The sequence below is a fragment of the Rhinatrema bivittatum genome, chromosome 2 (genome assembly GCF_901001135.1).
Source record: "Rhinatrema bivittatum chromosome 2, aRhiBiv1.1, whole genome shotgun sequence".
NCBI classification, from domain to species: Eukaryota; Metazoa; Chordata; class Amphibia; order Gymnophiona; family Rhinatrematidae; genus Rhinatrema; species Rhinatrema bivittatum.
Window position 1 is genome coordinate 35,475,437 of NC_042616.1, and position 16,051 is coordinate 35,491,487.

The 16,051-nt window shown below is 45.3% G+C and overlaps 2 protein-coding genes across 2 annotated transcripts in view; both read right to left on the reverse strand.

Annotated features, from left to right (window-relative positions):
- LOC115083798 (zinc finger protein 11-like) overlaps positions 1 to 3,924 on the reverse strand; it is a 39,976-nt gene extending 36,052 nt beyond the window's left edge. The window contains exon 1 of the mRNA XM_029587819.1: positions 2,880 to 3,924. Within this exon, the coding sequence (XP_029443679.1) occupies positions 2,880 to 2,903 (24 nt within the window). The 5' untranslated portion in view covers positions 2,904 to 3,924. The remainder of the gene's footprint in view (positions 1 to 2,879) is intronic.
- Positions 3,925 to 8,021: 4,097 nt separating this feature from the next.
- LOC115083799 (zinc finger protein 729-like) lies at positions 8,022 to 12,244 on the reverse strand. Its single transcript, XM_029587821.1, has one exon. The coding sequence runs from the start codon at positions 12,181 to 12,183 to the stop codon at positions 8,782 to 8,784; it is 3,402 nt and encodes a 1,133-aa protein (XP_029443681.1). The 5' UTR covers positions 12,184 to 12,244; the 3' UTR covers positions 8,022 to 8,781.
- Between the last annotated feature and the right edge of the window lie 3,807 nt (positions 12,245 to 16,051).

Here is a 16,051-nt window from a genome sequence, read left to right on the forward strand (position 1 = left end):
ATATATCACTCTGTAATGGCTTTTCCCACAACGCCTGCAGCCGTGTGACTGATCTTTGCCCCACTTCCTACCACTACTGCAGATGCTCTTCCTCTGTGCTGCTGTTGGTCCCATTGCTCCGAGTAAGAACTCCACAGGCCAGCTTCCATCGGTTATTTCTTACTGCCGCCAGTCTCTCCTGCCTGGCCCTGCCAGAAGTAGCTAACAACAGTGGCTCACAGTAAAGGAAGACGCGTGGATTTAGCAGACATGGTGGTGGTGGGGGGGGCACAGGAGCAGCAGTCCCTTATCCTGTATGTTTGTCTTATTAGATTGTAAGCTCTATGCAGCAGGGTCTGACTGACTTTTTGCATGTTTGTACAGTGCTGCAAATTTCGTGCAGCACTTTAGAAATATTAAGTAGCAGCTAATAAAGCAGGGAGGACTTACTGGGGAGCTGGAGGAGTAAATGAGAGGAAGGCTATACGGCAGGATAGGGAGAGTGAGCAGGCAAGAGAGAGAGAGGAGAGGAAGGAGATTAATGAGCGAGGAGGGACTGGTTGGCTGGAAGCAGACTAAAGGGAGACACTGGAATGACATGAAGGAAAGTGAAAAAAAGACAACACTGTGGGACAGGTCCATAAATACGTATGTGGCCGGACGACCTCCGCCCCCAGTCACCACTAATTGTCCCTAGGTCCCAGGTTTGGATATTTCATCATGAGCCATCCATCCCTTTTGGCCCCTCCCAACCTGGAGGTTCTGGATTGGATGCTTCACTTCCTTTTTAACCCAGCCATTTTGTCATTCGAGGTGTAGCTGGTGGTTAGAGTTTGATAAGACACAGAGCAAGAAAGACGTCTGTTTTCTCCTTCCTAGTCAGGCCTCCCTGCCTCATCAAGCTTTTACCTTTTGAAGAGGACCTCCACCGTGCACTTCCTGCCAGTGGCTCTTTTCGGTTTTGGTTGCAGTAAGATAGACTTTTGTCAGAACCCCTGTGGGCCTCCTGTTCCAAGGCAGAGGACCCCTGAGCCCATTCCCTCCCTGAATGAGGCAAGCACCTGTGTCAGGCTTGGCAGTGTTAGAGGTCTGATAGCCAGAAGATATCTATTTTGAGAAGGGACTGTGTTTAAAACTTGCTTCTTTGGGGAAGATCATCCTCATTGGCCAGTCAAAGGAGTAAGCCGCCTAGTGGGTAGAGCAGCTGGTTTTGAACCAGGGAGACCAGGGTTCAAATCCCATTGCCCCTCCTTGTGACCTTGGGCAAGTCACTTTACCCTCCATTACCTTAGGTACAAACTTAGATTGTCTGTCCCCCTCTGGGGACAGAGAAATAAGCACAGTATCTGAACGTAATCCACCTTGAAAAGTGGAATATAAAAATCTGATAAATAAAATAAATAAGGGATGAAGATCAGTGAGCTCATTCACCCTGTGAATGAGGAAAGCATCTGTGACATCAAAACACCCAGTCAAGGAAGATTTTGTCTTCAGTGAAGAAATGTCTCTGTTTTTGAGGTTTTTTAGCCCCCCATTCTTAACATAGAAACACAGAAATGACGGCAGAAAAAGACCAATCGGCCCATCCTGTCTGCCCAGCAAGCTTCCACTTATTTTCCCATACTTCTCTGATTCATCAACCACCAAATTCAGGGCCCTTGCTGCTGTTTGATTCAAATTTCCTGCCATCCCCTGTCATTGATGCAGAGAGTAATGTTGGAGTTGCATCAAAGGTGAGCATAAGGCTTATGGTTAAGGGTAGTAACCGCCGCATCAAGCAAGTTACCCTGATGCTTGTTTACCCTGACTGCACAGATCATTGCCTTGTTGGATGTTGTCTGAATGTAAATCCTCTTTTCTACATTTTCCCCTGCTGTTTAAGCAGAGAGCAACGCTGTATATGCTTTCAAAGTGATGTATCAGGCTTAATTGGTTTCGGGTAGTAACCGCCGTAATAAGCAAGCTACCCCCACGCTTATTTGTTTACCCAGATTATTAAATTTAGTCCTTGTTGGTTGTTGTCTGAATGTAAACCATTGTTTTCCACATTTCCCCCTGCCATAGAAGCTGGGAGCAACACTGTATATGCATTCAAAGTGATTCTCACTGGGAGCCAGGCTGGTATAGCAGGGACCTGAATTTAAAGACTTTTCAACATGAGGAGTCACCATTTAAACAACTAAGGAGACAAAGTAAGACCTGGAGACATCCATCTGGATCTCCACCTAGTTGGGACCAGGACACAGGGGTGGGTGTTCGAGAATGAGTGTGAGACTCGAGTAGGACTGTTTTCGGGGGGACCCCTCAACTAGCATTCCCGGTGTGTCAATGGGAGAGCTTTTGTGCATTCAACTATCACCATGGGGAGCTCTGCTTAGAGGTCTGAACAAAGGGTACCTACTCAGGAGAAAAGCACATCTCTGTACCAGAATTCAACTGTAACTTCATACTTATGGATAAAATGAATTTTAATTTGACTTTTAACAAATCAGTAAAATTATAATTTAACACCCAGTGCCTTCTTCTGCTTGATCTGTCCCAGCATCTCACCCCTTGGATACAGCAGCTGAGAGCAACACAGCCACTGCCTGGGCCATAAGCGAGAAATTGCCCCCCACAGAAAGAATCCCCCTCTGAGACAGAGTACAAGCCATCGGAGCAGCCCCAAAGATAATAAATAAGTTTGTGTGCCCTTGGAACTAAACACTCATTAGTTTCTCCATCTCTTATTTCTTCCACAGAACAACATAAAACAGACTTTTGTATTTTGCTGGCTACATCCCGATCACCTAGTGGAGACAGAATGCTGGGCTCAGTGGTCCACTGCTCTGACCCTGCCTGGCATTTCTTCTTTTTAGTATTCATATAGAGAAGGCAGGAAGCTGGGGGCAATCTCCTACCTGAGCAGAAGCTCCTGCAGGCATTTTCCTCTCTGCTGTTGCTTTCAGAATTAGAAATCTATCGGGGGCTCCTTCTCGGGCTGGGGAAGAGCTTAGTGTTTATCTCTTTCTGTTAGAGGGAACGAGTAAAACTGAGAATTGGAGCTTAGCGATGGAAGACGAGTCTCGTTTTCTTTAGAATGGACTCTCAGCAGCTGCAAAAGTGCAAAACAGCTCCACCTCCTGCTGGGCGCAGACTGATGACATCACACAGGAAGCAAAAGAGACTTGCACTGCACGCATAATGATGACATCACAGAAGATTTTTTTTTTTTTTTTTTTTTAAAGCTCGTTGAGGATGTGGGGAATGTCAATATTGCTAATTGTGATTTTGTAGCTAGATCTGGCGACTCTTTGAACCAAAAGGAGATTTTAGAAATGTGAAGGAGACAGGGAGATAATTTAGCTATTCTTGGACAATTTAGTTACAAATCTAGTGACTCTCACAGCTCTAAAATTTCCATCGGGCACCCAATTTAGGGAGCATGGCTAGAAGCAGAAAAGTGCAAGAAAGTGAGCCCTCGGACTAGAGTGCCCCAGGAATGGGCAAGAGAGATCTTCTCTGACTATAGAGTGCCCCAGCATATGCAAAACAGCAAGACTTCCTCTATCTAGAGTGCCCCAGGCATGTGCAAGAGAATGAGACCTATTCTGTCTAGAGTGCTGCATGAGATTGCAGAGTGAGACCTCCTCTGGTACAGTGCTGCAGGGCATGCGAGAATGAGACCTCTTCTGACTAGAATGCCCCAGAAATGTACAAGAGTTGAGACCTCCGACGAGTAGAGCGCCCCAAGCATATGCAAGAGTGAGACCTCCTCAGACTAGTGTCCCAGGCATGTGCAAGAGAGTAAGTCCTCTGGCTAGAGTGCCCCAGGCATGTGCAAGAGAGTAAGTCCTCTGGCTAGAATGCCCCAGGCATGTGCAAGAGTGAGACCTCCTCTGGCTAGAGTGCTGCAGGAATGTGCAAGAGCGAGACTTCCTCTGGCTAGAGTGCTGCAGGAATGTGCAAGAGTGAGACCTCCTCTGGCTAGAGTGCTGCAGGAATGTGCAAGAGTGAGACCTCCTCTGGCTAGAGTGCTCCAGGAATGTGCAAGAGTGAGACCTCCTCTGGCTAGAGTGCCCCAGGAATGTGCAAGAGTGAGAACTCCTCTGGCTAGAGTGCCCCAGGAATGTGCAAGAGTGAGACCTCCTCTGGCTAGAGTGCTGCAGCAGTGTGCAAGAGTGAGACCTCCTCTGGCTAGAGTGCCCCAGGAATGTGCAAGAGTGAGACCTCCTCTGGCTAGAGTGCCCCAGGAATGTGCAAGAGTGAGACCTCCTCTGGCTAGAGTGCTGCAGGAGCATGCAAGAGCGAGACCTCCTCTGGCTAGAATGCTGCAGGAGTGTGCAAGAGCGAGACCCTCCTCTGGCTAGAGTGCCCCAGGAATGTGCAAGAGTGAGACCTCCTCTGGCTAGAGTGCTGCAGGAGCATGCAAGAGCGAGACCTCCTCTGGCTAGAGTGCCCCAGGAATGTGCAAGAGTGAGAGCTCCTCTGGCTAGAGTGCTGCAGAAGCATGCAAGAGTGAGATCTCAACTGACTAGAATAGGACAGGAAAGTACAAGAGAGAGACACCTTCTCTGGCTAGAGTGCTGCAGGACAGTGATACCTGCTCTGGCTAGGATGGGGCAAGAAAGTACAGGAAAGTGAGATCTTCTTTGGCTAAAGTGCCATATTGGCTGATCCTTTCCTCCCTCCCCTCCCTACTCAGAACAGACTGGTGGTTTAGTCTCTCCCCTATATGAACTCCCTCCTCTAGAGAATCAGATGACATCACAGCTGAGCACTCTCTGCTCCAAAGAGGAAAAAAAAAACAAATCACAGCCAGGAAAATAAAAAAAAGCAGGAGTAGCAGCAACTTTATCATCAACCAACGACAGACTGACAGCAGCAGCAGAACTGTACAGAAAGCATTTTTCATGCTCGTAAATCTTATTTATGCATGAAAAACCCCAGTCTAACCTCCCAGACCAGGGCAACCTTTTCGTTACTTGTAAACCGAACTGATTTGTATTGCATACAGGAATTCCGGTATATAAAAATTAAAAATAAATAAATAAATAAAATATGTGCACATAAACCATGTTTTCTGTGTGCTAAGCCTTTTCTGTGCACACATTTTCTGGTCCGTGTACATTTTTTAACTCCTGGTGGATTAGCTTAATATTACCTTACTGCACTGGTAGTCAAATAAAATAATTAGCTTGTGAGTTAAGAAACTGCACAGACAAAGTACATTGAATCTGACTTCAATGCCACAAATTCATTGCTAGTGCCCTTCATAACACTTGCATTGTGTAAAAGAGAGCTTCCTTCTGGGGCTCATAAGATGTTATATGTATATGCAGCATGTCTAGATGGAGCTGGAAGGCCAGTGACTCCCAATACCTTTGGGAACATTTCTGGATCTTTCTGCCACATTTCTTGGTCTTGGATTACATCATTTGATACTCGAGGTTCTCCTCTCTCTGTCTCTATGGTGCACAGAATAGTCCCTTTGTACTGACACGTCCGGCAGCAATGCTGTTCTGGTGCTTTTCAGGTTTTGAGCTTTTTGTCTGTTGGAATGGGGATGTCCCAGGTGATCACAACTTCTTCATTCCCTCAGGGTTGTGATCCCAGTCCTTTTCTGGTACAGAGATGCTCTCCTGTTTATACAATTCCCAGGGGATGAGCCGAGACACCTTACTATGCCTTTCTGTATGCCTGGAATGCCCTTCCGGAGGAAGTGGTGAAGTCCAAAACTGTGAAGCACTTCAAAGGGGCATGGGATAAATATTGTGGATCCATCAGGTCCAGAGGACGCATATAAAGAGCAGGTAGTAAAATACTGCACGGAGCGGCAGTAGCTACAGAGGCATTCACGGAGCGGGATGCCAGTGGCCAGTGGTAGGTGTCCACCTTCATGGAGCGGAAGGATGTAGGGCTGTCATCTCCCAATTAAATAAAAAACAAAAACAAAAAACAAAACAGGGATGGGATCCATCAGGTCTAGAGGACACATATAAAGAGCAGGTAGTAAAATACTGCACGGAGCGGCAGTAGCCACAGAGGCATTCACGGAGCGGGATGCCAGTGGCCAGTGGTAGGTGTCCATATAAAGAGCAGGTAGTAAAATACTGCACAGAGCGGCAGTAGCCACAGAGGCATTCACGGAGCGGGATGCCAGTGGCCAGTGGTAGGTGTCCACCTTCACGGAGCGGAAGGATGGAGGGCTGTCATCTCCCAATTAAATAAATAATAAAAAAACCCAGGGATGGGATCCATCAGTTCTAGAGGACGCATATAAAGAGCAGGTAGTAAAACACTGCATGGAGCGGCAGTAGCCACAGAGGCATTAACGGAGCGGGATGCCAGTGGCCGGTGGTAGGTGTCCACCTTCACAGAGTAGAAGGATGAAGGGCATCCATCTCCCAATTAAAAAAAGAAAAGAAAAAAAGAAAAAAAAACAGGGATGGGTTCATGGGCTTATAGGTATTACCAATTATTAGGCTTTTCAATATTTGATGATAGTTAATGTGACTTTCAAGGCATTCTTCACTTTCGGTGCATGTCCGGCATGACTCCTTGCTTCAATGACAGGGGAAAAGAAAAAACTGATACTTCACACATTTCCAGCATTGCCCTCTGCTTCATGGCAGAGAGCTATGCTGCCGCTTACCCAACTAATCAAACTTAATATTTCACTTGGAAGCAGCTCCAGCACTGCTCTCTACATTAATGGTGGGGGTGAAAAGGGAATTAGAACATAAGGTTACTAAGAGCCAAGAGAAACAGTTAAGTATGAGAACAAATGTGTGAAGCTTGCTGGGCAGACTGGATGGACCGGTTGGTCTTCTTCTGCCGTCATTTCTATGTTTCTATGTTTCTATGTATCCAGGACTTCTGACATCAACACTTGGCGTCCAGCAGCGAGGTGTGAAACTGTTTCTAGCTCTGGTTTACTGAATCTGCTTTTAGCTGATTTACCTTTTCATTCTGTGCTGGCTGTAACCATCTTCTCTGTAATCTGCTGACCTGTGCTGCGATTATCAATCTCTCCCCTTCAGGTCTAAGCTCACCTCTCCTTCCCACTCCTGCTAGCACTTTACTCCAGCTCCCCTCTGTATTTTCTCTTTCTGCAGCAGCTCTAAAGGGCTCTAGACTGGCATCACTTCCACACTTCTTTTCTTAATTTTTATTACTAAAGCATCTTACAGTTTCCTTTTCCTTATTATTGTTCCTCTTTCTTATTATTTTTGGCATACTTTATGAAACTCTTCATAGAAACATAGAAATGATGGCAGAAGAAGACCAAACGGCCCATCCAGTCTGCCCAGCAAGTTTTGCACTTTTTTTTTTCTCATACTTATCTGTTACTCTTGGCTCTTAGTAAACTTTTGATTCTATTTCCCTTCCACCCCCACCATTAATGTAGAGAGCAGTGTTGGAACTGCCTCTAAGTGAAATATCTAGCTTAATTAGTTAGGGGTAGTAACCGCCGCAATAAGCATGCTTATTTGTTTACCCCGACTAAATAATTATTTGTTTACCCTGACTAAATAATTCAGACCTGTTGGTTGTTGTCTGTATATAGATCCACTTTTCTTCATTCCTACTGCCGTTGAAGAGAGGGTTATGCTGAATATGCATTGAAAGTGAAGTATCAGGCTTATTTGGTTTGGGGTAGTAACCGCCGTAACAAGCAAGCTACTCCCCACTTTTTTGTGAATGCAAATCTTTTTCCACGTTTCCTCTTGCCGTTGAAGCTTAGAGCAATGTTGGAGTCGCATTAACCGTGTGTATGTTTATTGAATAAGGGTATTATCTCCAGGTAGTAGCCGTCATTCCCGCGAGCCACCCACTCTTCATTCACATCCTCTAGACTTTATGGATCCACAGTGTTTATCCCACGCCCCTTTGAAGTCCTTCACAGGTCTGGTCTTCACCACTTCCTCAGGAAGGGCATTCCAGGCATCCACCACTCTCTCCGTGAAGAAATACTTCCTGACATTGGTTCTGAGTCTTCCTCCCTGGAGCTTCAAATCGTGACCCCTGGTTCTGCTGATTTTTTTCTGACGGAAAAGGTTTGTCGGCTTTGGATCATTAAAACCTTTCAAGTATCTGAAAGTCTGTATCATGTCACCTCTGCACCTTCTTTCCTCCAAGGTGTACATATTTAGATTCTTCAATCTCTCCTTCAAGGTTTGAGGCATGAAAACACAGGGCATTACCTCTTTTTTGTCTTCAGAAGTCCGCAATGTCTCCAAATGCGTTTGTTTTGCTCATACCTGGAGAGGAATAAACTTCACTTTTAAGCCACTTTACTACTGATGCCCTTCTTAGTACTTGTATTGTGCCAAAGAGAGCCACTTCCTGGAGTTCATAGGGTGTAATCTTTATAAGCAATAGATCAAGTTGCACATGAAACTTTTCTTAATGAGCCCAATGGTGCTCAATATAACAGAGAATATTTCTGTATCTTTCTGCCACATTTATTTGGTCTCTGTTTTTATCTCTTGGTACTTAAGGATCAGTATCGATCCTCTAGTACAATACCGGGTCTGATTTCTGTCTGAAGTTTTTATCATACTCAGTAGAAGTAAATCATTTCTCTTCTGCATGGCTTATATGGTGCATTCTCAATTCTAATAGCCGGTGGAAGCTTTTACCACACTCAGTCCATATGTACAGCTTTTCTCCCGTGTGGGTCATCTCATGCTGTTTTAGGTTTGATCTTCTAGAGAAGCTTTTATCACATTCAGTACATATGTATGGTTTCAATCCCGTGTGGATCACTTGATGCCTTTTCAGATCTAATTTCCAATAGAAGATTTTATCACACTTAGTTCATTTAAATGGATTCTCTCCAGAGTGGATCACTTGATGCCTTTTTAGTTCTGAAAGCCTTATGAAGCTTTTATCACAGTGAGAACAGGAGTATGGTTTTTGAGCCAAGTGGATCATTTGATGCACTTTCAGGTAACATTTTTGTGTGAAGGTTTTTGCACACTCAGTACATGTGTACAGTTTCTCTCCTATATGGATCATTTGATGCCTTTTCAGTTCTGATCTCCTTTTAAAACTTTTATCACATTCTCTACATGTGTATGGTCTCTCTCTAGTGTGGATCACTTGATGACTTTTCAGTTCTGAATTTGTTTTGAAACTCTTATCACAATCAGTACATGTGTATGGTTTCTCTTTCATGTGAATCACTTGATGCTTTTTCAGGTCAGAACTCCTTTTGGAGCTTTTACCACACTCAGTACATGTGTATGATTTCTCTTTCATGTGGCTCACTTGATGTCTTTTCAGTTCTGATTTCCAATAGAAGATTTTATCACAGTCAGTACATTTATATGGGTTCTCTCCCTTGTGGATCACTTGATGCTTTTTCTGTTCTGATCTTGTTTTGAAGCTTTTATCACACTTAGTACATTTAAATGGATTCTCTCCAGAGTGGATCATTTGATGCCTTTTCAGTTCTGAAATCCTTGTGAATTTTTTATCACAGTCAGAACAGGAGTATGGTTTTTGAGCCAAGTGGATCATTTGATGCACTTTCAGGGAACACTTTTGTGTGAAGGTTTTTTTACAGTCAGTACATGTGTACAGTTTCTCTCCCGTGTGGATCACGTAATGCCTTTTCAATTCTGATCTCCTTATAAAGCTTTTAGTACACTCAGTACATGGGTATGGTTTTTCAGCCAAGTGGATCATTTGATGCACTTTCAGGTAACATTTTTGTGTGAAGGATTTTTCACAATCAGTACATGTGTACAGTTTCTCTCCCTTGTGGATCATTTGATGCTTTTTCAGTTCTGATCTCCTTTTGAAACTTTTATCACACTCTGTACACGTGTATGGTCTCTCTCTAGTATGGTACAATTGATGACTTTCCAGTTCTGATTTACTTTTGAAGCTCTTATCACATTCAGTACCCGTGTACCTTTTCTCTTTCGTATGAATCATTTGATGTTTTTTCAGTTCAGAACACCTTTTGTAGCTTTTATCACACTCAGTACATGTATACGGTTTCTCTCTTGTGTGGATCACTTGATGACTTTCCAGTTCTGATCTCCAGTAGAAGCTTTTATTACATTCCGTACATTTATATGGATTATCTCCCGCATGGTTCACTTGATGCTTTTTCAGATTTGATCTTGTTTTGAAGCTTTTATCACACTTAGTACATTTAAAAGGATTCTCTCCAGAGTGGATCACTTGATGCCTTTTCAGTTCTGAAATCCTTATGAAGCTTTTATCACAGTCAGAACATGAATATGGTTTTTCAGCCAAGTGGATCATTTGATGCACTTTCAGAGAACATTTTTGTGTGAAGCTTTTCTCACACTCAGTACACGTGTACAGTTTCTCTCCTGTATGGATCACTTGATGCCTTTTCAGTTCTGATCTCCTTATGAAGCTTTTATCACACTCAGTACATGGGTATGGTTTTTCAGCCAAGTGGATCATTTGATGCACTTTCAGATAACATTTTTGTGTGAAAGTTTTCTCACACTCAGTACATATGTACAATTTCTCTTCTGTGTGGATCATTTGATGCCTTTTCAGTTCTGATCTCCTTTTGAAACTTTTATCACACTCTGTACATGAGTAGGTTCTCTCTCTAGTGTGGTACAATTGATGACTTTCCAGTTCTGATTTACTTTTCAAGCTCTTATCACATTCAGTACCTGTGTACCATTTCTCTTTCGTATGAATCACTTGATGCTTTTTCAGTTCAGAACGCCTTTTGTAGCTTTTATCACAGTCAGGACATTTGAAAGGTGTCTCTCTGGTGTGGATCACTTGATGACTTTCCAGTTCTGATCTCCAATAAAAGCTTTTATTACATTCAGTACATTTATATGGATTCTTTCCAGTATGGTTCACGTGATGCTTTTTCAGTTTTGATCTTGTTTTGAAGTTTTTATCACACTTCATACATTTAAATGGATTCTCTCCAGAGTGTAGCACTTGATGCCTTTTCCATTCTGAAATCTTTATGAAGCTTTTATCACAGTCAGAACATGAGTATGATTTTTCAGCCAAGTGGCTCATTTGATGCACTTCCAGGTAAGATTTCTGTGTGAAGGTTTTTTCACACTCAGTAGGTGTGTACAGTTTCTCTCCCATGTGGATCATTTGATGCCTATTCAATTCTGATCTCCTTATGAAGCTTTTATCACACTCAGAACATGTGTATGGTTTTTCAGCCAAGTGGATCATTTGATGCACTTTCAGGTAACATTTTTGTGTGAAGTTTTTTTCACACTCAGTACATGTGTACAGTTTCTCTCCCGTGTGGATTATTAGATGCCTTTTCAGTTCTGATCTCCTTTTGAAACGTTTTTCACACTCTGTACATGTGTAAGGTCTCTCTCTAGTGTGGATAACTTGATGACTTTTCAGTTCCGATTTTGTTTTGAAGCTCTTATCACATTCAATACATATGTACGGTTTCTCTTTTGTGTGAATAACTTCATGCTTTTTCAGGTCAGAACTCCTTTTGGAGCTTTTACCACATTCAGTACATGTGTATGATTTCTCTTTCGTGTGGCTCACTTGATGCCTTTTCAGTTCTGATTTCCAATAGAAGATTTTATCACACTCAGTACATTTATATGGCTTTTCTTTCTTGTGGATCACTTGGTGTTTTCTCAGTTCTGATCTTGTTTTGAAGCTTTTATCACACTTACTACATTTGAATGGACTCTTTCCATTGTGGATCGCTTGATGCTTTTTCAGTTCAGAAATCCTTATGAATCTTTTATCACATTCAGAACATGAGTATGGTTTTTCAGCCAAGTGGATCATTTGATGCACTTTCAGGGAACATTTTTGTGTGAAGGTTTTTTCACACTCAGTACATTTGTATAGTTTTTCTCCCGTGTGGATCACTTGATGCCTTTTCAGTTCTGATCTCCTTATGAAGCTTTTATCACACTCAGTACATGGGTATGGTTTTTCAGCCAAGTGGCTCATTTGATGCACTTTCAGGTAGCATTTTTGTGTGAAGGCTTTTTCACACTCAGTACATGTGTACAATTTCTCTCCCATGTGGATCTTTTGATGCCTTTTCAGATCTGATTGCATTTTGAAACTTTTATCACACTCTGTACATGTGTAAGGTTTCTCTCTAATAAGGATTATTTGATGCCTTGTCAGTTTTGTTCTAGCACTGAAGCTTTTATCATAATCCATATGTGTGTACAGTTTCTCTCTTGTGTGGGATATTTGATGCATTTTCAGTTCTGATCCCCTATGAAAGCTTTTATCACATGCAGCACATGTAAATCGTTTTTCTCCCATGTGGGGTTTTTTTATGTTTTAACCCCCTCAGTACATGCAGTTGTTTTTCCTATGTGACTCTGTTGGTGGTTTTTCAATTGCAATGAAAAAATGAAGCTTTGATTGCATTTATTACATGCATATGGCTTCTCTCTCATATGATTCTTCTGGTGAGCTTTTAATATTACTTTATTTGCAAATCGTTTTCCACATTCACTGCATGAAAAAGGCCTTATCCCAGTAAGCACTCTCAGGCATTTTGTAAGATACTGTTTCAGCCTGAAGCTTCTCTCATGTTTAGTGCTAAGAAAGGGCCTCTCTCCAGTGCGAATACTCAGATATTGTCTGAGAGATTGCTTCCACCTGCAGCTTACTCGACATGTACTACTGGGAAAAACTCTCTCTGAACTTTGAATACTCAGATATTTTGTTAGAGATTCCTTAAGCTTCAAGACTTTCCCACATTTAGGAGACTGCAATGGTGTTTTCCCCAAGTGCATTCTCTGGTGTTTTTCCAGGTATTTTTTCTGAAGGAATTTTATTCCACACTCAGGACAGGGGAATGATTTATCTTGGTTAGTGTGGAATTTCTGGTGCGCCTTGAGCTGCTGTTCCTGATAGAAGATCTTACCACAGTCTGTACATGTATATGGTCTCTCTCCTCCAAGCAGTCTCTGGTGTGATTTTAGAGAGCTCTGATCCACGAGGCAGTTCCCACATTCATTACACTCATACTCTTCTGTTTTCTGGGTTTCCTGTTGCTCCTTAGTGTGAGGGATATCATCAGTACTTTGCTCACAGGGAGTCACATTCTCAGTGGAGTCTCCTGCTGGGTTTCTTGGACTCTCCTCTGGTTTACATTGAGCCCAGCTGTTTCTCTCCCAGTCACAACATGGGCAGGTATCCCCTCCCTCTTCCCCTGATACAGTGTTAGTCACCTCCAGATGTTTTGTGGGTTCCTCAGGATGCGTCTCCTCATGCCTACTTCTGGAATCAGCGATCTCTGGATAAGAAAATAAAGGACAGACATTACTTGATGTGAGGAGATTGACAGTGACAATAGTCAGGATTTAGAGAGGGAATAGGAGTGTACAGCAGCCATGTCACCTCTCTCTGCATCATTCCAGAATGAACTAGATCAGTGTTTCTCAATCTTTTGAATGACAGGGACCGGCTAACTACTTTCCTGCTGGCGGAAATACACCCTGCTCCACCCACTCTTTAATTTCATAAATCAGCCCAGCAACTGGTCTGTGTCATTTTAAGGAGGTAATTAGTCAATTTACTAACTTTATTTTGAGGAAGGGGGAATAGTTGCTCTTAAAAAGTCCCCCTCCTTCTCTCCCAGCCAGCAAATAGTACTATCCACAGGGAGAAAGAAAAAGCCTATGATTGGGAAAAAAACAAAACCTCTTCTTCTCTCTCTCTCCCCATTGTGAAACTCTACTAAAATTAATGCCTCCCCTCGCTTTGGACTTTTTTATTCCTTTTGAGGCTGGTTCTGATCTCTGGGAGGGATGCAGGATGCAGTGCAGTGGGTGCAGCTGCAGAGCAGGTCTTGCTTCCTCCTTGTCCTCCTGCAGTGTGAGGGTGGGACTTAGGAAGAGGATCTGCTGGCTGGGATGCAGGATGCAGTGCAGGGGGTGCAGCTGCAGAGCAGGTCTTGCTTCCTCCTGCAGGGTGAGGGTGGGACTTAGGAAGAGGATCTGCTAGCTGGGATGCAGTGCAGTGGGTGCAACTGCAGAGCAGGTCTTGCTTCCTCCTTGTCCTCCTGCAGGGTGAGGGTGGGACTTAGGAAGAGGATCTGCTGGCTGGGATGCAGGGTGCAGTGCAATGGGTGCAGCTGCAGAGCAGGTCTTGCTTCCTCCTTGTCCTCCTGCAGGGTGAGGGTGGGAGTTAGGAAGAGGATCTGCTAGCTGGGATGCAGTGCAGTGGGTGCAACTGCAGAGCAGGTCTTGCTTCCTCCTTGTCCTCCTGCAGGGTGAGGGAGGGACTTAGGAAGAGGATCTGGTGGCTGGGATGCAGGTCTTGCTTCCTCCTTGTCCTCCTGCAGGGCTGAGGGTGGGACTTAGGAAGAGGATCTGCTGGCTGGGATGCAGGTCTTGCTTCCTCCTTGTCCTCCTGCAGGGTTGAGGGTGGGACTTAGGAAGAGGATCTGCTGGCTGGGATGCAGGGTGCAGTGCAGTGGGTGCAGCTGCAGAGCAGGTCTTGCTTCCTCCTGCAGGGTGAGGGTGGGACTTAGGAAGAGGATCTGCTGGCTGGGATGCAGGATGCAGTGCACTGGGTGCAGCTGCAGAGCAGGTCTTGCTTCCTCCTTGTCCTCCTGCAGGGTGAGGGTGGGACTTAGAAAGAGGATCTGCTGGCTGGGATGCAGGGTGCAGTGCAATGGGTGCAGCTGCAGAGCAGGTCTTGCTTCCTCCTTGTCCTCCTGCAGGGTGAGGGTGGGAGTTAGGAAGAGGATCTGCTAGCTGGGATGCAGTGCAGTGGGTGCAACTGCAGAGCAGGTCTTGCTTCCTCCTTGTCCTCCTGCAGGGTGAGGGTGGGACTTAGAAAGAGGATCTGCTGGCTGGGATGCAGTGCACTGGGTGCAGCTGCAGAGCAGGTCTTGCTTCCTCCTTGTCCTCCTGCAGGGTGAGGGTGGGGACTTAGAAAGAGGATCTGCTGGCTGGGATGCAGGGTGCAGTGCAGTGGGTGCAGCTGCAGAGCAGGTCTTGCTTCCTCCTGCAGGGTGAGGGTGGGACTTAGGAAGAGGATCTGCTGGCTGGGATGCAGTGCACTGGGTGCAGCTGCAGAGCAGGTCTTGCTTCCTCCTTGTCCTCCTGCAGGGTGAGGGTGGGACTTAGAAAGAGGATCTGCTGGCTGGGATGCAGTGCACTGGGTGCAGCTGCAGAGCAGGTCTTGCTTCCTCCTTGTCCTCCTGCAGGGTTGAGGGTGGGACTTAGGAAGAGGATCTGCTGGCTGGGATGCAGTGCACTGGGTGCAGCTGCAGAGCAGGTCTTGCTTCCTCCTTGTCCTCCTGCAGGGTGAGGGTGGGACTTAGAAAGAGGATCTGCTGGCTGGGATGCAGTGCACTGGGTGCAGCTGCAGAGGCAGGTCTTGCTTCCTCCTTGTCCTCCTGCAGGGTTGAGGGTGGGACTTAGGAAGAGGATCTGCTGGCTGGGATGCAGTGCACTGGGTGCAGCTGCAGAGCAGGTCTTGCTTCCTCCTTGTCCTCCTGCAGGGTGAGGGTGGGAGTTAGGAAGAGGATCTGCTAGCTGGGATGCAGTGCAGTGGGTGCAGCTGCAGAGCAGGTCTTGCTTCCTCCTTGTCCTCCTGCAGGGTGAGGGTGGGACTTAGAAAGAGGATCTGCTGGCTGGGATGCAGGATGCAGTGCACTGGGTGCAGCTGCAGAGCAGGTCTTGCTTCCTCCTGCAGGGTGAGGGTGGGACTTAGGAAGAGGATCTGCTGGCTGGGATGCAGGATGCAGTGCACTGGGTGCAGCTGCAGAGCAGGTCTTGCTTCCTCCTGCAGGGTGAGGGTGGGACTTAGGAAGAGGATCTGCTGGCTGGGATGCAGGGTGCAGTGCGGTGGGTGCAGCTGCAGAGCAGGTCTTGCTTCCTCCTTGTCCTCCTGCAGGGTTGAGGGTGGGACTTAGGAAGAGGATCAGGTGGCTGGGATGAAGGATGCAATGCAGTGGGTGCAGCTGCAGAGCAGGTCTTGCTTCCTCCTTGTCCTCCTGCAGGGTGAGGGTGGGACTTAGGAAGAGGATCTGCTGGCTGGGATGCAGGATGCAGTGCAGTGGGTACAGTTGCAGAGCAGGTCTTGCTTCCTCCTTGTCCTCCTG

What these genes read in the sequence shown, in the direction of transcription:
- LOC115083799 (XM_029587821.1), bottom strand. Translation starts at nt 12,183, where the DNA reads ATGCATCAAATATCCCACACAAGAGAGAAACTGTACACACATATGGAT.